Below are 21,952 nucleotides of genomic sequence, written 5' to 3' on the forward strand. Positions count from 1 at the left end.
AATGTCTCAGACTGTATCTCTAGCTCATTATCAGACCAACTGCCAAAAACAAAACAAACAAAATAAAATATCTCCTACAAAACAACCACAATGTTAGCAAAACAGATCCTGAGCAGGAAGAGAAATTGTTTAAAAATAAAAATACTTTATTTTAGTTTTTAACAATTGCACTTATTAAGTATTTAGCCACAGTCAAAGCTCTGGCTGGTTCTAGCATTCTTATGTACAGTGGAAGCACTTTTTCATTAAAGGAAAGGGGAGTGAGTTCAGTGGGGAAAAGTGAAGTCATCAGCATGCACAATGGGTTCTACTCTGAGATTTCACTCTGAATTGATTGTTTTCTGCTTCCTCACATTTTTACCAAATTCTGTGTCTGAGGAAAACTTTTGCAAAAAGATGGAAAGTGATTCATGGGCCACTTACATATATTAGTACCCAAGTTAGCCACCTCAATCCACATTTAGGCGCCTAAAACCTATTTGAGGCATATAAGTACTGATTTATGTGCCTGCTGAAAATAGGGCCCCTATGAACATCCCTTTCTATATTCCAGTGCCACTACCCAGTTTTCAGCAGAGACACTATGGCCCGGATCCTGAGGCATTATAATTAAGGCTACAATTATGTCACAGAAGTCACGGAATCCATGACTTCCAGAGTCTGGCCCCATCAGCTGTGGGTGCTGGATCCTTCTCCCTCTCCAATTTGTCAGGGATATTTTTAGTAAAAGTCAGGGACAGGTCACAGGCTTCTGTGAATTTTTGTTTATTGACCGTGACCTGTCCCTGAGTTTTACTAAAAATATCCCTGACAAAATCTTAGCCTTAATTATAATCAATGAGAGTTAGGCACCTAAATACTTTTGAGGCCTATAATCCCTCATTTGGGCACTTTTAGTCAATCAAATGTTAGTTTGTACAAAACTAAACTGGGTACTCAGGATAAAAATTTGAACTACTTGTTGTTATCCCTTCATTCACCACACCAAAAAAAGCAGCTCTACCTTTGAAAAAGTGGCACAAGGCAATGTAATTCACTTACCTCTAATTCATCAATAGCTGGTGCCAACTTTTGGTGTATGTGTGTCTGTGTGTTGCCTGCTGTCTCTCACCTCTCAATGCCATCAGGGAATGAGCATCTGGCTCAAAAGGGCAGCCCATGGGCTTGCTTCCCAATTTTACTTCTTTATGGGGGCTACCTACTCTACAGACCCCACAATATCATCTAGGGGTGGAGCAAGTGGAAAGATTCCTGCTTATACTGCTGTACATTACACTTCCCTTGAACTCTCAGACTGAGATGTTCCAGCGTGTATTGGACATTGGGAAATCCTTGTTCCCCTGTTCTCCCTACAGTGCTAATACTTCCACTCCCACTTACAAAAATAATTATGCAGGATGGGGAAGTGAGCAACTTGGCCACCCATTGAAGATATAGGAAGAGTGAGGGGGGTCCACCAGAGGTGAATGGGGTATTGGAAAAGCACCAGGCCATTGCCCCTGGAAGAAAGCACCAGGTAAAGGAGTCTTCCAGAGCCTTTTAGGGAGAGCAGGGTTCAGGTGTCTTTTATTGGTTTTGATTAAACTTACTTGGGTTTCACCTTAGTTCTTTTGTTCTAAATTGTCCCAACTAGTCACTGAGTATAACAGAAAGAATTAGAAGAACAACATACAAGGAGATGATTTGATTCAATCAAAATGAATTAGTGTAGATAATATATCTTTTTATAATACAACATGGAAATGGTGATGTTGGATAATTTGCAGTACAATTTACAGAACCAAATTTAGGCAGAGATTTTCAAGATACTTAAGGAAATGCAATTAATTTCAATCGGAGTTGAGCCCCTAACTCCTTTTGAAAATCCAGCCAAATCAATATTACAGATGTGGTGATATAAGATGCTTATAGTGATCTCTAGAGATATGCAATGTATTTTAAGTACAAATAAAAATCTTGGCGATTGACATTTCCAAGAAATGCATAACACCATGAGATACTTTATTCCCTTCTGAATCAAAGCACCTGTTTGTGTTTTTTCTAATGTTTCAAAACTCTTATTGTGACTGCCTTAAAGGTAATGCTATCTTTTGCTATCCGTTCTTCAGAGTTTAACATGTTCCACATGATTGCAGTGGGCTTGAGCAGTTCTATACTTGGCTGCCTCCTTACACTGCTTGTTTACACTTACTGCCAACGATATCAGCAGCAATCCCATGATGCAACTGTTATCCATCCAGTGTCGCCAGCTCCTCTTAATACCAGTATCACTAACCATATCAACAAACTGGACAAATATGATTCTGTAGAAGCCATCAAGGTAAGCAATGGATAGCATTGTCTGTAATGCTTAGCTATGTATAACTGTTTACAGTAATTACAATGTACCAAAGGAATTCTAATGATACATTTTTTACAGTGAAAGGTGGACTCAAGATCATACAAATATTTAATATACAAATATCAGATGTTTGAATAACTAAATTAGATTCATATTTGTAGTGTAATAATTTTAGATTTCTTATCACGCCAGCCTATATTACACTGAAGACATTATCATGTGTTGGCTGGGATGTACAATTTATGCACCACTGGCCTTTGTTCAAAGAAATCAGACTATTGCTCAATTGTTGTCTTTGAAAGTATCGTCCTCTAGTATCAGGTTTCAGAGTAGCAGCCGTGTTAGTCTGTATCCGTGAAAAGAAAAGGAGTACTTGTGGCACCTTAGAAACTAATAAATTTATTAGAGCATAAGCTTTCGTGAGCTACAGCTCACTTTATCAGATGCATACTATATCCACTGTATGCATCCAATGAGGTGAGCTGTAGCTCACGAAAGCTTATGCTCTAATAAATTTGTTAGTCTCTAAGGTGCCACAAGTACTCCTGTCCTCTAGTATCTGGTTTAAAAAGTAGATTTGGACTTAAAAATCATAGTGATACCTAATGGAGATTTTCCTTTAGTTCAAATAGCAGGAAGCAAAAGCTTCTGTCCTCTTTCCCATGCTAGGTCTGTGATTTAGCTGGTGAACATAATTTTTTATCAGTGACTTTCAAGAAAACATAAAATTATCACAGACAAAGTTTGCAGATGACAAAGGTTGAGGGAAATGTAAATGATGAAAGAGCAGAGATACAGAGTGATCTGGATTGCTTTGTAAGTTAGGCTCAGGCAAACAAATATGTGCTGTAATATGGCCAAATGTGAAGTTATACATCTTAATACAAAGAGTGTAGCTCTTACTTACAGAATGAGGGACTGAATCCTGGGAAGCAATGACTCTAAAAAGGACTTGACATTCATGCTGGGTAATCAGCTGAACATGAGCTCCCAGTGCGACGCTGTGGCCAAAAGGGTTAATATGTTCATTGGATATATAAATAGAGAATATAGAGTTGGAGTAAGGAGGCTATATTACCTCTGTATTTGGCACTGATGTCCACAGTTCAGATAAGGTGTGGATAAATTTGAAAGTTTAAGAGAAGAGCCACAAAGAGAAGGTTAAGGAGTGACTTGATCACAGTCTATATGTACATACATGGGGAACAAAAATTTGATAATGGACTTTTCAGTTCAACAGACAAAGCTTTAATAAGATCCAATGGCTTGAAGTTGGAGCTAGACAAATTCAGATGGAAATAAGTTGCATATTTTTAACAGTGACGGTAATTAATCTTTGGAACAATTTACCCAAGGCTTGTGGTGGATTCTCCATCACTGGCAATTTTTAAATGAAGATTCGATGTTTTTCGACAAGATATGCTCTAGTTCAAACAGGAATTAATTCAGGGAAGTTCTGTGGCTTGTGTTATGCAAGAGGTCAGACTAAATGATCACAGTGATCCCTTCTGCCTTATAATCTTTTAACCAAATCTGTGATGGGTCAGATCTTCAACTGGTGTTGATCTACATAGCACAGCGTGAATCAAGCTGCATAAATTTATACCAGCTGAGAATCTAAAACGATATCTACACTACATTGCCATAGATTATAAATTCCTCTGTATTGTTTCACCTCTTACATCTAGCTTTGCAGAATTCAATTTATTTTATATAGTTTCAATGGATAATGCCAATGTTTATTTGTAATCATTTTTTAGATTTTTATCTATTTAAATTTTCACAGATGTGCAAAATTGTGAGTTTTAAGTATTTTTTATTTTTATCAATTTAAATTTTCACAGTTTGAGGAAATTATGGGGGGAGATCTGGGAAAGGGGGCGGGACAGACAATGACATTAGACTTCAAGATTCAAAAAGTTAAAGCTTTATAACTATTAAAACATCAATTGTCAACATCACATGTTAAAACGCATAAAGTAAATATCCTTAAATCAATGTCTAATAAATTCTGAAACAACATATTCTTACTTTGCCTGTCTGAAATTTTGATGATCATCAATGAAAATATTGTTTGTCTCTATGTGTATGATGAAATTGACATTTACCAACATCTACCTATAACAAATCTAATCATGACAAGTCTACTTATAACCTTTTAGAACAGCTTCCTATTGCAAAATTCCTAAAGTATGCAAGATTGGGCATTTGTATGCTATCTAGCCAAATACATTCAGATTATAGAATTTATGTGCTATAGCAAAATTTTCTGAAGTGTTTGTGAAGTCCTGGATAGTGAATCTTTTTCTTTTTTTCTTTTTCCATTTGTTTCTTAAATAAATGAATCTAGGAAATTAGGAAAGAGAGATTATGCTTTGCAATCAATGGGGTAACCTATTTAGGTATTTTTGAAAATCCCACTAGGTACCTATCTGCATGTTTAAGTGCCCAAATACCTTTGAAAATCTGACCTTAAAATGCCTAAATATCTTTTGAAAATGGAATTTATACTCCTAAATCTCTTACATGCTCTAAAATTTTACACTCAAAATCAAGGAATGCATAATCTAGAGGAAAATTATATAAAAAGTCTAAGTCAACGAAGATGTACAGAACCGTTTTGACAATGAAAGTAGTATAAGAAATAAGAATACACAGTATAAAAACCTACATGTGATTATCTAAGATTGGGGAAAAAAACCCTATAAGGTTATATTGTTGTATTGGAACAATATTTTATGGGATCGTGTAGTTAAGGACTTCATTGTAACACATATGCACATACAAATGCAGAGTTTTGTAGTAAACATGTGTATTTCAGAGCACTCTCATTGCATTGTTGTTTGCATCAGTGATCCTGGACGTTTGCCCACTAAAAACATTTTGTTATTCTTTTTCTAGGCATTTAATAAAAACAACCTGATCTTGGAGGAGAGAAACAAATACTTCAATCCACATCTTACTGCAAAGACCTATTCTAATGCCTATTTTACAGATCTCAATAATTATGATGAGTACTAATGGACTTGTGTATTTTCTGGCCTATGGTAACTCCCCAATCCCCCAGAGCCTGTGCTACATGACCGCTCATGTGTTTGAGGCTTCAGAGATGAAGTTCGGAGACATTTCAAGCACACTCCAAGCCATCAGTGTCCCATTGCTACCAAAAAAACAAAAACACCTGTATGTGACATGATGTTCCCTTTTGCAAGAGTGAAAGGTTGGCCTGCAGTAGGGAGTGCAGATTTAGTAGCTGGACATAGTGGAATGAGTCCTGAAGAGTATAATCACTTTGTTCGTGTTTATAAATATTCAGTCAGATTTCTCTAACATGTTGCAAACTAATTTTTTGCGCTTTTTAAAAGACTGTAACCCCCCTTGAAGAGGGTGCCAGGAATATGACTTTTGTTTCCTTTTGGACATTGTCTGCTTGTTTCCATTAGGTTTGAGGAGAAAACTCTGCATCTAGCAGTGGAGCCCTCTGAGGAATCTTCCTGACATTATACTGCCAAAAAAGCTCATAGAACATTGAGTAAATGATGAGGAGAAATTTGACAGCACGGTGTTATTTTGTAGTAACTCCAATACTCCAGAGTTAATCTGCCTAGACTGTGAAGTGTTTCAGCTGGAACTCTTGGAAGTTTTCCATCTGTTTAGATCTTGAAGCAAAACAGGATATAACAAGAGATATGCTTCTTGTGACAAAAAGGGAAATTTGCAGAGTAGATGGCTCGAAGTTGTGAGATAATTTAAGCCTTCATCTTGTTTATTTTATTTTTTGGGAGGTTACGTTTGAACATTTTCTGCATGTTGTTAGTAACCTAATGTTATTGTAGTGTACGGACTTGCATGACTCATGGCATTCCAAAGACCTCTTCTTCTCAGAGTGTGCATATGAAACCCATTTGACTAGTCTGCTGTAGTATCCAAAAATATGCCAGTGAGTGGCAGAAACAACCTTACCATGGAGATTTATCCACCACGCTCTTTCTTTGACACCCCGGGAACATATGCCTCATAATAGAATTGCTTTTCTTTTCACAAGTCATTATTTACACATGCCTGTTTGAAAACAACGACAACAACAAAAGAAAAAAAAAGTGCCAGATGTGTTATGAAAAGCATTGTTTTCATCTTCTAGACGTGTCTGATCCATGCTAATCAACCTGTGCCAGGCACCATTAATAGTGTTGTTTAAAGTGGGCTTCCTTTGAGGCTCTATTGATGTGATATTTAACATACTAGCTGCTTTTTAAGTTGTCACTTTTAAATTCTTGTGCAATGGCAGGTGAGGAAACAGTGGCAGTTGGCACCACTTTTCTTGGTCTCCTCTTCACCCACCACATCTGTAACATTTGTATTTTTGGAAGAGAAATTCCTGGTGTACCATTGAAGTGAAAATGGCAGGGTTGTGGGACATTTGTTCAGCCCAGAGTGCTGAACTGTGTGTGTCATAAAAGGACATTTCAAAGGTTTCTAAATGCTATTCTCCAAGACTTCCTAAACAAAATGAAAGAGCGAATAAGAAGGTTTAAATCATTGCCTGTTTTTAAACTATATACCATACCAAGATTATCACATCAGAAATTTCCAAAGTGGGGGGGGGGGGTTGGGGGGAGAAAATGCAAAGTGGAGATATTTCAACATGGGAGAGCCTGTTGTCTTTAGATTAAAGTATAGATAGACACAAAGGGAAACGGTTTGCAAAGGCAAATGTTAGAATATAATGGTTCAAAATTCTGCAAAGCAAATCTATTAAAAAATGCCAAGGAACATAGAATTTTGTGCGAGGGTGTGTATGTGTGCATGACTTTAGTGGCCCTGTAACTTACACATCAAGATTCTAGACTGATGATGGGGTTAATTCCTCATAACATGTTGTAGTGAGCAGTACCTGTGGATTGGAATAGGTTCAAATACCATACCGTACTTAGGTTCAGTGAAAATAATTAAGATTGGTTTCCTGTGTTTCCACTGGACTATTTTCAGTGTTCATTTTAACTGTCAATTCAAAATAAATCCTCCACCCTCAGACAGGTTCACACCAAAAAATGTGGTGGCACTAATCCTCTTTTGTCTACCATTGTAATATTGTACTTTTGATGCGTTTCCTCCTAATAAATTGCCTAACAAACACATTTATTTCCCTTTGGAAAGATGAAATTACCCTTTCAAGAAAATTCAGTGGAATGGGGAGGGGGAACTTTCCAAATCAGAACCAGTTTGGTATTAGCATCACTCTGCTGCTGCTGCAAAATAAAACGCTTCATTTAAATAGTATAAAGAAAATAAAATCGCTGCCTGAAAAATAAACCAAACAAAACCAACCAAACAAAAAACGAAACTAGAAACCCCACTCTTCTTCCTTGCTTCTCTACTAACAGCAGTGTTAGTTTGGTTTCTGTATTTTAAATTTAGCATATTAGCTATTAGGCCCATAGTTTTTTTAAAATATTTAAAGTATTGATCTTTTTAATTTTAATCTTTTTATTGAAATTATCTGAAATGAGTCCATGTTTTACTCTACAATATTTTTGAGGGGTATATATCTAACTATTTAGCTATATTGGCCATTCCATGTATATTCACTGTATTAGATCTGTGATGGTAATACCCGTGGGATAAATTGTGAAGCCATATGACTAACTGCATTTAGCCTTCTCTGCACGCTGCCCTCTAATCCATCTCCCACAGAACTATTTCAAACATTCAAAATCTCTGAGCAGCTTCAACGTGACATTTTTTTAAAAAAAATCCACCTGCCAGAGAAATGTTTTCTTCTTTTCTTTCAAATGTGGAATGTATTTCCCCAAATTACTCTATCCTGCGGCCCAAGCTGGGGCAATAATTTGTCCTATACCACAAAAAGGTTTTATGTCTGCTATCTCATGTTCCTTCAGGGTAAGAAATGGCATCTTCATATCACTGGAAAGGGGAGATCCCAAGTTTCCCAGTAGGACTAGTCTTGGAAGATCCTGAGACATCAGCCTTTAAAGCTGTGACATTTTTGTGTGTTGAAAAGTATTTTGGTTAATGTAGCGGTATTTAAAATGTATTAATTGTGTCTGTTTGTTCTGCCTCTGAGAGCCTCACAGTTGCACATATGGCATAAATGGAGACTGGCCTTGAAGGCAGAGGGATACAAAAGTAGTCCCCCAATCAGATTTTCTTTTTAATTTTTTAACCATTTCTTTAAATGTTTTTGCTGTAAAATTGGTAGGACACAAATTTTGGTGTGAAGTGAATTTCTGGCATCTAAATGCACATGAAAATGTTTTTCTTTAGACCATAAAAGTTTGAATTTTTGAAATCCTGTGGACACTTGCATGCAATTCTCATGTAAGCCAGTGGGACTAGATTGCACTTGTATGAGGGGGAAATTTGGCCCTAGACTGTTCTTTTCTTGAGAGAGGAATTCAAGTTCCTGACCCTCTAATTCCCTCCAGTTCTCTCACAGATTTTTGGCTCAGATATAGTTCTCTGTTCTGGATAAAATATTACATTATTTCTAATGCCAGGATTGGCCATTTCTAAAATACTGGTGCTTGCTCAATACATTCATTTTAAAACTTTCATTTTGCACTTATGTTTAAATGAAACCTAGACTGAAGTTTAAAATAAAAATTTCTCCAGAACTGGCCAAAATATTTCATCTTAAATCTGTTTGGTTTTTTTCTCATGTAATGCCAGTACAAAAAAAAAAAAAAGGGAAGATTGCAACTCCTGGTGCTGTAAAGTATATGTTTTCATTTGATAGTTCAAAGTAGAGCTTTGTGCGTGTGTGTAGACATTTGGGGCTTGATTCAATATGAGATACATGGGAATATATTGCTCAGTTGCTTGGAAAATCCACTACTGTGCTTGCAGATTGTATCTTGTACTTCAATTTGAATCTGAAGACCTTTACTTTCATCTAATCTTACTTTTAGTGGAAGCGTTTTTTCCAGATATCTGAAATTGCCTGCTGCTGCAGCAGTGTGGTTCAGATAAAAATAAGGGAGTTTTGGTTGGGGTTTGAGTTTTCATAACAGAGCAGAAGATAGAGGGGCACTGAATTGGCTTTGATTTTCTAGGATATGAAATAATACTAATTAAAATCCTGGAAAGGTGTAGGATACTATGTAAAGTACAGGGAAATAGTTGTTAACAGTATCAGAATCACACAGAAACCTGGGGGAAGTTTCAAATCAATATAAAATAAACAGTGATGAGGCAATTCATTAAAGAAAAAAGTGCTCAGCGTATTGGACCATGTGGCCATACAAAACAGAAAAGATAGTGAGATTTAAGATGTAAGAAATGTTAATGAAAAGAAATTATTTATTTTTTTTATAATTATAGAATAATTAAGGCCCCAATTCAGTAAAGCATACATGCATTTGCTTATCTCTAAGCACATGAGTAGCCCCATTGAAATAGATGGAATTTAAACACATGATTAAAGTTTACTGTTTTACTGGATCAAGGCCTAACACCCAAATCCTGCAAACACTTTGAGCACATGTATAACTTTACTGCCATTTAAGTAATGCCACTGAAGTGAATCGTACTACTTATGAGAAAAGTTAATCACATGCTAAAGTGTTTACAGCCCAAAGTGTCCTATTTCTTTCTCCAAGAGCCCAGAAACAGTACAAGGAAAATTGTGGTGGTAGTGAAAATCAGAAATGAATTTACTAAAAGTTAATTTCATATCCGGATCTTGATTATCAGGGAATTGATATGTGTTCATTGAGTGGGATATTTGAATTCATTTTTTTCTTGCTAAATAAAATTAATTATAAACAGGATATTTTGCTTGTCTTGATTTAAAAGACATAATCTCCCAAATTAAGTAGTGATCTGGGATCCATCATGTTTTGTTTGTTTTCATTTTTTTAAAGGGAACTAGCATTCAAGTCACCCAAGAATATCAGCTTGCTTGGTAGATGGATTCCTCTGTTTTGCACCTAGAAATTCTTACTGATCACATTGCCTCCAGCAATACACAAGTATTTTAATTTGTCTCTAATGGTCTTTGCTCTTCTTAGTTATAGATAAAATTCCCTTTTTTTCCCCTCTTTGTTTTTGCAGAAATGCTCTTGGGCTCACACTCTATAGGATAGTCTCCCAGGGGAAGTGGTGAAAGTCCCATGTCTGCAGACTTCTTCAATTACAATGGACAGAATACTAGAAAGTGTACTGCATGGAATAATCCAGCACTGGTAGAGAATAGATTGAATGATCAAGGAATTGGTTAACAGGGAGACAACAGCGGGTCCTACTAAAAGGTGAACTGTCAGGCTGGAGGGATGTTACCAGTGGAGTTCCTCAGGGATCAGTTTTGGGACCAATCTTATTTAATCTTTTTATTACTAACCTCGGCACAAAAAGTGGGAGTGTGCTAATAAAGTTTGCGGATGATACAAAGCTGGGAGGTATTGCCAATTTAGAGAAGGACCGGGAAATCATACAGGAAGATTTGGATGACCTTGTAAACTGGAGTAATAGTAATAGAATGAAATTTAATTGTGAGAAGTGTAAGGTTATGCATTTAGGGATTAATAACAAGAATTTTAGTTATAAGCTGGGGACGCATCAATTAGAAGTAATGGAGGAGGAGACGGACCTCGGAGTATTGGTTGATCATAGGATGACTATGAGCCGCCAAGGTGATATGGCCGTGAAAAAAGCTAATGCGGTCTTGGGATGCATCAGGCGAGGTATTATCCAGTAGGGATAAGGAGGTTTTAGTACCGTTATACAAGGCATTGGTGAGACCTCACCTGGAATACTGTGTGCAGTTCTGGTCTCCCATGTTTAAGAAGGATGAATTCAAACTGGAACAGGTACAGAGAAGGGCTACTTGGATGATCCGAGGAATGGAAAACTTGTCTTATGAAAGGAGACTCAAGGAGCTTGGCTTGTTTAGCCTGACTAAAAGAAGGTTGAGGGGAGATAGGATTGCTCTCTATAAATATATCAGAGGGATAAATACCGGAGAGGGAGAGGAATTATTTAAGCTCAGTACCAATGTGGACACAAGAACAAATGGATATAAACTGGTCATTGGGAAGTTTAGACTTGAAATTAGATGAAGGTTTCTAACCATCAGAGGAGTGAAGTTTTGGAATAGCCTTCCAAGGGAAGCAGTGGGGGCAAAAGACCTATCTGGCTTTAAGATTAAACTCGATAAGTTTATGGAGGAGATGGTATGATGGGATAACATGACTTTGGTAATTGATCTTTAACTATTCATGGTAAATAGGCCCAATGGCCTGTGATGGGATGTTAGATGGGGTGGGATCTGCGTTACTACAGAAAATTCTTTCCTGGGTATCTGGCTGGTGAATCTTGCCCACATGCTCAGGATTTAGCTGATCACCACATTTGGGGTTGGGAAGGAATTTTCCTCCAGAGCAGATTGGAAGAGGCCCTGGAGGTTTTTCGCCTTCTTCTGTAGCATGGGGCACAGGTCACTTGCTGGAGGATTCTCTGCTCCTTGAAGTCTTTAAACCACGATTTGAGGACTTCAATAGCTCAGACATAGGTGAGAGGTTTTTCGCAGGAGTGGGTGGATGAGATTCTGTGGCCTGCGTTGTGCAGGAGGTCGGACTAGATGATCATAATGGTCCCTTCTGACCTTAGTATCTAGTATCTATGAGAATGATCAAATAAGTTTTTGCCAGTTTGTGGGGTTGTGTGTTTTTTGTTTGTTTGTTTTTTGGGGGGGAGGTTGGTGATTCTGTGACTGAGGGGATATGACAAGGGAATTCATTAAACTCTCAATTTAAAGTTAAAGATTTTTCAGAGGGAAGATTTGGCAGGTATTTCAACACCAATAGTAATAGTCAAAGGAAGTGGGACTGGAATTATATGGAAATGTCAATTGATGGCTTGGCAAATTCATTATTTAAATTGCACATAATCTTTAGTCCTTTGCTTGAATAAGCTTTTCCAAATTGGCAAAAGCAGACATATTCAGCCCTTATCTCTTGAATAGTTAGACATACCAGATTGCCCATCAGACATACGTCTCTGTCCTAATAGTCCATTTATTTCAATGGATGTTCTGCTGAAAGTTTAGGCAAAGATGTGTTCATGACTCAGCAGCAGTGAGGAACTGAATAGAAAGAGTCATTCTCCATAGCAAGTTAAATGGAAGGGAATCAGACTCTCTCAGAAGTGGTGAGGGGGGTACAATATATTCCTTTGAGATAGATGCCATTTTGTTGTTTTCTTTACGATCCCTTAATTTTGCCTTTTTTTCACCTAACATCTTCCTGGACTGGCATTGTTCTCTGAATTCTCCTGTCTGACTCAGCAGAGAATTGAAACAGCTCTCCTTCACTGAAGGTTTGCCTACATGAGAAAATTGCATCGATTTAGCTAAACATGCTATTTTAAACCAGTTTAGGGGGTGGACACCCAATCCAGGGGCTAAGAATGCAGCTGGTGGCTGTTACTTGTGTTTTCTGTTTCTCTCTGGAAAGCTTCATCTGAAAATCTGAACCAGTGGAATTCTCAGCTTTATAAAAATTGAATTGCTTGGAAGTTACAGAATTAGCAGCCAGATCGTAGTTGCTTCAATACCCGCCAGCCATGTTTGCTGATTCCTAAGCATATGAATTTCAAATAATTTTCCTCTCTCTTAGCTACAGGAATGGGCATAACTTAAAAGTGAAATAATAAAATTTCCAAGCAAATCAGTTCACTGGGTTTAAGGTTTCACCTTTGAAGTAAAAATTGGAAGCTGGAAATCTAATTGCTTTTACGCCTACATCCTGAAAAGCATTTTCTTTTTAGGGAACCTATTAAGTAGTCTTGTATCTCTAAAAGGTTATTTTTGAAAGTAGCATACCTAGGAGGCAAGTCATAGAAATATAGCTGTGAGATTGTCACCAATAAAGATTGCTGGAAATAAATGCCACTGCTTCATGTAAAAAGAGGGTAAATGAACCCTGCACAGACCCTTACAGGGATGACGGTCACACTGAACGCCTAAAGAGCCAGATGCCCTTGGAAAAGCTGCCAGGATTGCAGTGCAAGATATTTTCCATTCTCAAAAGCATGATATAATGGCTAAAGCAGAGGACTGAGAGTGCAGAGATCTCAGCTGAATTCTGCTCTCAGTTCTACCCCGTGTAAATCCAGAGTAATCCCTTTAAAGACTTTACAGATATTTTGGATTTACAATGTTTAGAACTAAGAGCATAATTTGGATCCTGAGTTCTATTCCTGGCTCTGCCACTGTCTTGCTTTATGACTTTTGACAAGTCACTTCATCTCCTGTTGCCTCAGCTTCCTCAGCTCTAAACAAGTGTTAGGAGATGAATGTAGATATTGCTTCTCATCGGCATAGGGTTTGTCAGCGCCTTAATTTGTGATTGCTTGCAGACTTTATTGAACTCCTTGGAAAGAAGTCATGAGAGAGCTACAAAGTATTATTAAGAAATTAATTACATGCGCTACTAGCAAGAGTCAGTTGATCAGCATGATTTCCACAGGAGAAAGTGAGCAAGGTTCTCCACCTTCAGAGTGGAATATTAAACCAGAGCAGGTGGACTCTGGGAGATAGGAAAAAGAGGAGGGAATGAATGGGTTCTTTTATTGTCTAGAATTATAAAAATTAGAGATGAAAAGACTTCTTAGGTCCAGTCCAGCCCCCAGCCAATGCAGGATTGATCCTTAGAATACAGTTTCTGCTATTTTGTCCAGCCTAATTGTAAAAGTCCCAAGTGATGGGGCTTTTAGCATATCCTTTGGGAAACTATTCCTCAGCCAGAATACATTTCATTCCCAGCAAGTTTTTCCTGATATTCAGCTTAAATTTTCTCCTTTTAAATGTCAACGCATTACTTATAGTCATACCCCACAAACTACATGAGATAACTCCTCTCTGTCCTTGGTGTTCACACCCTTCAGATATTCATAGAATGATATCATGTACTCAGTCATCTTGTAAACAGACTTAACTCTGGTACCACAGACAAATGTTAAATCATTAAAACAAATAGCCTAGTCATATATATATATATATATATATATATATATATATATATATATATATATTTCTTTATTTTTTCTTTAAGTTGATCTTTCCAGTTTACAAATCATTTTTGTTATTAACTCCAATTTAATTTTTTCCCCTGGAAATGTGGTGTCCCACAATGAACATCATATTCCAGGTATATATGACCAAGAGCTATATAGAAAAGGACTGTTACCTTTGAGACTCCCATGGGAGTTGGAAATCTAAATAACTCTGAGGATCTAGATCATGGTGCCTTGGTTTTGGAACCCAAACTGCCTTGTCCCTTTTAACAGAAATATTACATTGCAACTATATATATAACTTGATACCCACTAATTCCATGGGGCTCTTTCATTGGGTTTTTTTGGGGGGGGTCCCCCCAAGTGCATTAGTTTGCATTTTTCCAAGTTGATGTTTGTTTTCTGCCCACCTTTCTAATCTCTCTCTTATTTTTATTACTACTTTGCCTGAATAGTGTTCAGAATTCCTCCACATTTAGTGTCATTTGTCAGTTTCATTAACATGCTTTTTACTCCCTCTGCCAAGTCTTTCATGACAATGTTAAATAAATTGATCCTCACACAACTTTGCAGCACCCCACTGCACACTTCCTCTCAATCAGGACATTTATCATTTCCCTTACATTGTATAGCAATTATCGAAAGAATAGGCTTCCTACCCAAGCCAATTTTTTCAAATAATTTTTTTCTAAAAAAACCAGGATCAAATACTTTACTAAACCCACCTAAATGACAAGTCCTTTGTTATGAATTGTGTAATTCTGTATACAAGGAAAAAGTCATTTAAGTTTGGCTGGATTAATTTTCTATAAACTGATGCAATGTCTTGCTCATAGTTCAGTAAGTCTCTGCCCACAGTGCAGGAAAGTCTTCCCCTTCAGTTAAGGACATGCTTAAAGTCCTACATGTGCTTATGTGCTTTCCTGAATCCAGGCCAAAGTGACAAATCTGAAAAGCTGTTGAGTGCCTACAGAGCTGATCAGTGGCAAGCCCCGTTGAGGTGACTAGGAGCTCCAGGTGCTCAGCATCTCTCAAGATTTGACCCCAAATGTGATTATATTTTTCTTCTCATGTGTGTTCCAATATTTTACTAGGACTATCAATCTTATAGGATGGTACTAGTAAAGATTGCTCTTTCCTTTTTTGAAAACTTGGAACCACATTTGCTTTTCAACAGTTATTTGATATGCTCCCAGTTATGTACGACTTCAAGATCCTTATCAGTGGTGTGTTTGTTAGCTAATTCCCTTAAAATCCCCCAAAATAAATAATCTGGTCTGCTTTCTATGTTTATGTTCAAACATCCCATTTACTCCTCTGTACCTCTTGTTATTTTTACAGGACATGCCTCCTTGCTAATTGTTCAAACTTTCCTAATTTTTTTTCTTATTAAAGATTTTGAAAAGGAGTTTCTCATCTCAGGCATTTTAAGTCATTATGAATTACATCCCAGTCCTTATTTGTTAATGGAACGTCATCCTACCTAGCACTACTTTTTGCCCTGCAGTTTCTGTAAAACCTTTCTTATTCTCCTCCAACCCTTTGGTAGCATTAACCCATTTTTCTGTCTTGTTGCTCTTAACTTTTTCCTCGAAGTTTTACTGACCACATATATTTATATCATTCCTTCCCTCTTTTCTACTTAGTTACAGGAGTGTTGTTTTTTTAAAATCCTGATATTTGAGGTAGCCTCTTGTCAAATCAGATTGGGTTTGGGTGGACTGCATCTGAAGAAAGATAATTCCCCAGTAATTTTAAGGCTTTTAAGGGATCAGGCTTGACTCCTAAAGTTAGACCTTGAATAACGCAATAGTATTTTGGTTTGTTATTTCCTGTCCTGTTTGTGACTAAACTGTGTTCTGCTCCCAGTGTATAGTTTTCAGTCTGGAGAGAGGAAAATGTTAGCGTATTCACACATCTTTAAGAGCAGGAAAGACACACTTACAAAGCCAAAAATGAATGTGACACAAAATAATTAGATCACTTTTCTATCTCCCGTCAGCAACTGGGGGTGACCATTCTAAGATCAGTAATCTCTTCTGTAAGGATCTGAAATGTATATGACACTTGAGACTGAAATTCACATGAAGGTCAGCTAAAGACTCAAAAATGACAGTAAAATAGTGCCTACAGTCCAAAGCTTACCATCCTTCAACTTTGCCAAACGTAATAAGGCTACAGGTCATCTTCCCTTTAATAGAAAGAAAAGTCAACATATTCAAACCTGGTCACCAGAAGTCAGGTTCCTAAATCCATCTTTAAATCCTTAACTAAAAGTGGCCTGATTTTCAGACCTGCTGAGTTCCCACAGCACCCACTGATGTTAGTGGGAAGGGCAAGTGCTCAGCAACTCTGAACATCAGATCCCCATAGCTAGAGGCCTAAGTACAGCTTTAGGTGCCTGTTTTAGATAATATTTGAAAACTGAGGGCCTTAACTTTCTTTAAAAAAAATGACTTGTGCCTTTTTTAAGGTCAGTATTTCATGTATTGCACCTCACATTGTTTTTCACAATAAGAAGCAGATATGAATGGAGATGTTTTTTAAAATAATTGTTTATATGTGGGTCTCCCTCTGCTCAGTACAGAAAATGAAAGAAAGCCGCAATGCTCTTCATATTTCTCTTTTTAATTGGCTCGAAAGATCAGTGAGCTTCCTGTACGGAGCTAGAAAGATAGTTATCATGGTTTAAAGAACTTGGGCATTTTTTTATTGTTCCGTATTAGCACTTACATAGAAAATGAACACAAAAGAGATTGCTAATTTGTGCGTCTGTGTGTGTGTGTGTAGGGCATTGGGAATGGTTTTAATGGTAAACTCTCATAAATTAAAAAAAATAAGTTTAAAATGCTCATTTCAAAGCACTTGAAGAGCATGTACAAAAGTCTGACCCAATGTCTGTTGAAATCAGTGGAAACCTGTTTTTTTCATTAAAAGAATTCCCCCGACCTCCTCTGTATTTGAGAGTTGGCCTGCCAAAGAAACAACTCCCTGCGCGTTGTGTGACATAGATGGATTGCTGAGCTTTTGTACTGTACTCAAATGTCCACATAAATGCCCAAAGGCGACCGCTGCCTCCACCTCCATCATCACATTTCTGATAATCCAGTGTCTCTTCAGTGTTTTGCAATGCTCTACTACATTAATATTGGCAATAGAGTAACTGTTATTTTTTTAGGATCCATATAAAAACTGGGTTCATCAAGTTGCTTGTGTGCAACTATTCATCTCTGTATCATGCACTTATTTAGGTGGAGGGAAGTAAGTAGGACTAATTCCCCTCTATTCCTCTTATACAAAAGCCAACTCATCACTTCATGTATCCCTGCATGTTGTAACACACTTCTGAGAAGAACTAGCTCAGACCATTGATGTAGAAATAAAATAAAAATGCACATGGTACTTCCTGAAAAATTGTGTGAGATTGCCCAGAAATACATTTCTTTTATACATCATTCATTAGAGAAAATCTGAGACCAGATCCACAGCTGGTGTAAATCTATGTATCACCATAGGAGTCAATGGAATGGTGACGATTTATACCAGCTGAGGGGTTGGTCCCTATTGTTCAGTGTTCATATTGATACTCATGAACTGTTGGGCCGAATCCTGTTCCCATTAAAATCAACCATCATTGATGTCAATGGAAGCAGAACCAAGTTTATAGAGCAAAAATACTCCATAATCTCTTTGTGTATTTTAATCCTTGTTTGTCAGATGTTTATGAGAAATCCCACATGCACTTCATGAATATGCATGCACCTCCACAGATGCAGAAACCTTCACAGGAAAGGTCTCAATTTGACTTCTTTTAGCCTTTTTTTGTAATTACTTTGACGTTTGTGTTCCCTGTAGCGCTCAGTACTGTCATTGACAGTGTGTATAGTGACTGAGATCTGATATATAATAATACAAAAAACAGTTTTGTAGTATCAGTTGTAAATGAGTTCCCCAGGAATTTATTGGTTGGCAAGTAATGGTGCTGACCCCCTTTGGGCTAGAGAAATCTATTATTATCACTTAAGAGAAACTGCCAATGAGCTACTCAACTAGTCAATAAAATTGATTTTAATATCCTTGTGGCATCATCAATGAAGAAAGTATCAACATTTCTGAAAGGAGCAATCAGTGATCATTCAGAGAGAGAAGTCAGGTTCACTGCTGGTCCACTTGCCAATTTCCTACCCCAAGACATGCTTCACAAAGCTTCATTTAGAGACTAAACACACTGAAAACCAATAAACTGCCTACCTTCTAATGACCCTGTTTACACATGGAGCTCCCGCTAGACTGGCAGTTGGGTGCAGTGTCTTCCCCATATCATATCTGCCAAATCTTTATGTCATGTACAGTATAAAATTGTATTATATTTTTTGTACTTATGCTTTGTGTAAATAATTTATCATTTAGTTGTATGTGAGCATTGAAAATAAATCCTTAACCTTTAGGAGATCCTAGTAGTGGTGTTTTTTCTGTACACAGTTCTTTCGGGGGCCTGGGTGTCATCCATTCTCCATGCTTGTTTTCCCATTCTTTTTGCATTGGGAAAATGAAAAATAGTTTTTCTTCTCAAATAAACTCATTGTCATTGGGACTCAGGATTTCCTTATGCTTCATGCTAAAGCAGAGTTGCCCTGGTGTTTAACCAGGGGAAAACATGTGGACCATTAGTAGCACAGAATCCCTGAGCTAAGCTATATCCACAAATCTCACAAGTGTATGCATAATACAATAAACCCTTCATGTTATGTCAAATCTATCATTCAGAAATGGACAACAGCCAAGGGTGTGAGAGCGAATGTGTTCAAGAGAGCTAAATACAATGTTCAATATCACAACCAACAAAATAAATTATAATCTTGATGCCTAGTTTCAACTGGTCAGACACCAGACTAAATGCTCTGCAAAGTTTCTGTATGTTTGAAAAGGATGTACCCACTTGGGGTAGTTTATCAATCCACTAATAACATAAATTTTTGTCTGAATATTAGACTGAATAAGATACCTAGGAGAATTAGTAGATTAAGATGATCTATTCCAACCAGCTGTGGGTTTAGAGTAACTTTTAAAATGTTATTTTAACACATTTAAAGTGGCGGTCAGAAACCTAAAAGTTTTGTTCAGTAGTACTGCTATCCCATTTGCTTTATTGTTTTTATCCTTTTTGTATAAAGTCTATCTTAAATTATGTTTCAAGCATGTTTTCTTATTTCCATTTAAACTGTTAACTCAAATGACTGTTGATTGTTTAAATATAAATAAACTACAACTACAAATATTCTCAACTGGGAATAAAATGGATCTGAAAGTTACTCGAGGGGTAAATCTGCACATGTTATGGCAGCATGTAGAGTACAGACACTGCACACCCCGCCGCCCAGCATGGGTATAAAGAGCAATGTAAACATTGACATGAGTAGAGTAAAGACACACCTGAATCTCTACGGTATGTGTCCTCCACAGCTCTCTACATGCCCTCGCAATGCATCCTATGTCTACACCGCTATTTTTAGCAGTGGAGTGTTCTGCTGCTGGGGACTTTCCCCACTGTGTGCAATGTACATGTAGCCTCCAAAAGCATCATTTTTGCTGAAGCTATTTGCTCTATGATGCAGTACATGGGACAGCAGATGTGACAGTGTATCAGATGTGATTGAGAAATGAGGACAAAACAGACTGCTTGCTAAACACTCGCTTATCAAGCGACTAATACAAGGTGATATACTGGGAAACCTGTGTATACCTCACAGAGACTGTAGGTGGTGAGGTGAGTAATTGTCTCCTCCCTTTCATTGCTGGGAGTCTGAAATTAATTCTTGGGTTGGGTCACATCCAACTCATAAACCCATTACATTGTCAGGAGAAGCAGTCTCTGCCCAAGAAAGCCATGGGGTTTGTCAGAGCTGGAACAGCATTTCCTTCACTATACCTGATGCAAGATAGCACCATAATTTTATTTTATAACAAGCTAATATTGACAGTATTGGAGGCAATATTCCTCACTACACACTGGCAGCCATGTGCCTCTCCAGTACTGCAAAGCACCCCAAAGTCATCTGAAATTGCTGGGTTAAGTGGGGTGTAAAGGGACTAGGCCAGGACTCGACCTTCTCCGGGGCAGCAGGGAGCCACACCGGCTCGCTATACACAGTTGACTTTGGGGAATTTGTCCGGCCACCGGAGTCTCCCTCGGCAGCCCTTGCGGTGACAAACGAGCACCGTAGGCCCGGGCCCTGAGTCAGGGTGGGGCACCAAATAGTCAATAGCTCAGGCCCTCAAGCAGGGCCTGAGCAACACAGTATCTGTGAATTAGCCCAGGCCTCCAAGCACCTGGAAGAGGGGGAGACTGCCACCCACGAGTTGGGTTGCAGGGGGGACGCAGGCCCTCCCACTCCACTGCATCCCAGCCCGGGGTCCTAGCAGCACACTGACGTGGGCTCTGGCAGCGTTACAGCCAGACGAGGGCCGGCTGCCCCTGGGCTGCTTCCTAACTCCCCTCCTTCCGGTACCTGGGTCCCGGCGGTGTTCTCCGGGGGGTCCAGCACCATGGGCTCCTTGGGGTAGCGGGCAAGCGGCCGGCCTGGTAACTCCCTTGGATAGCTGGCGCAGGGCGGGTCTGGTAACTCTCTGTGTAGCGGGCGCAGGGCAGGCCAGTCTTGGCGTGGACCTGGGGCCAGAGGGTTTTCCCAGTCACAGTCCAGGCTGGCTGTGTCTGGTCTCTCCAACGGCTGGTCCTCTAGTGAGCTCTGAGGGCCCGTCTTTATACTTCCGGGTCGTGCCTTTCTACTTCTGGGTCGCCGCCTGTCCCTCTGAGGGGCGGGCTCAGAGCTTCCTGGCTCCACCCACTCAGGTGTCTGGAGGGGCTCGGCCCTCTCCGGGGCTGCAGGGAGCCACACCACCTCGCTACATGAGATTTAAAACTATTTTGCATTGCTGGAGTGGGAAGGAGCAGCCAGTGCACACTAGCTCTTCCTTTAATCTGACTTTTCTATGTATAGGTCGTTTGTTACACACATTGAGATGAAAATGGATGTGCTCAGTTTTTTTATTTATTACCTAGAGGCCCCAGCCAAAATTGGTGCTCTGCACTATACAGGTGTAAGAAACAGTCCAAATAGACACAGGAGAATGATTAAGGATTAGAAAACATGCCTGATAGGGAATGTTTCAATTTAGCTTAATAATGAGAAGGCTAAGGGGTGACTTGATCATAGTTTATAAGTATCTACATGGGAAACAGAAATTTGAAAATCGAGGGCTCTTTGATCTAGCAGACAAAGGTATAACCAAAGTCAATGGCTGGGAATTGAAACTAGACAAATCCAAAGGGGAAATAAGGTGCAAATTTTTAACAGTGAGAGTAATTAATGATTGGAACATGTACCGAGAATGACTGCTGGATGGCCTCAAAGGTGTTCTGGCAAACCATGCGTCGCCTTAAGAGGGTCAGCAGGACGTTGCCCAGGCTGTATTCAGCAAGGCTGGTGAAATGCTGGCCCCGACTGAGGAGATCACTGAGAGATGGAAGGAGCACTTTGAGGAACTCCTTAACCCAATGGACATGCCCCCCTTTCAGGA

At 38.6% G+C, this 21,952-nt stretch overlaps 1 protein-coding gene across 1 annotated transcript in view; it reads left to right on the forward strand.

Annotated features, from left to right (window-relative positions):
• Positions 1 to 18,824, forward strand: part of SEMA5A (semaphorin 5A) — a 657,104-nt gene extending 638,280 nt beyond the window's left edge. Inside the window, exons 21-22 of the mRNA XM_048839567.2 lie at positions 2,109 to 2,320; positions 5,243 to 18,824. Of these exons, the coding sequence (XP_048695524.2) occupies positions 2,109 to 2,320; positions 5,243 to 5,362 (332 nt within the window). The 3' untranslated portion in view covers positions 5,363 to 18,824. The remainder of the gene's footprint in view (positions 1 to 2,108; positions 2,321 to 5,242) is intronic.
• The last annotated feature ends 3,128 nt before the right edge of the window (positions 18,825 to 21,952 follow it).

The sequence above is a fragment of the Caretta caretta genome, chromosome 2, assembly GCF_965140235.1.
Source record: "Caretta caretta isolate rCarCar2 chromosome 2, rCarCar1.hap1, whole genome shotgun sequence".
NCBI lineage: Eukaryota > Metazoa > Chordata > Testudines > Cheloniidae > Caretta > Caretta caretta.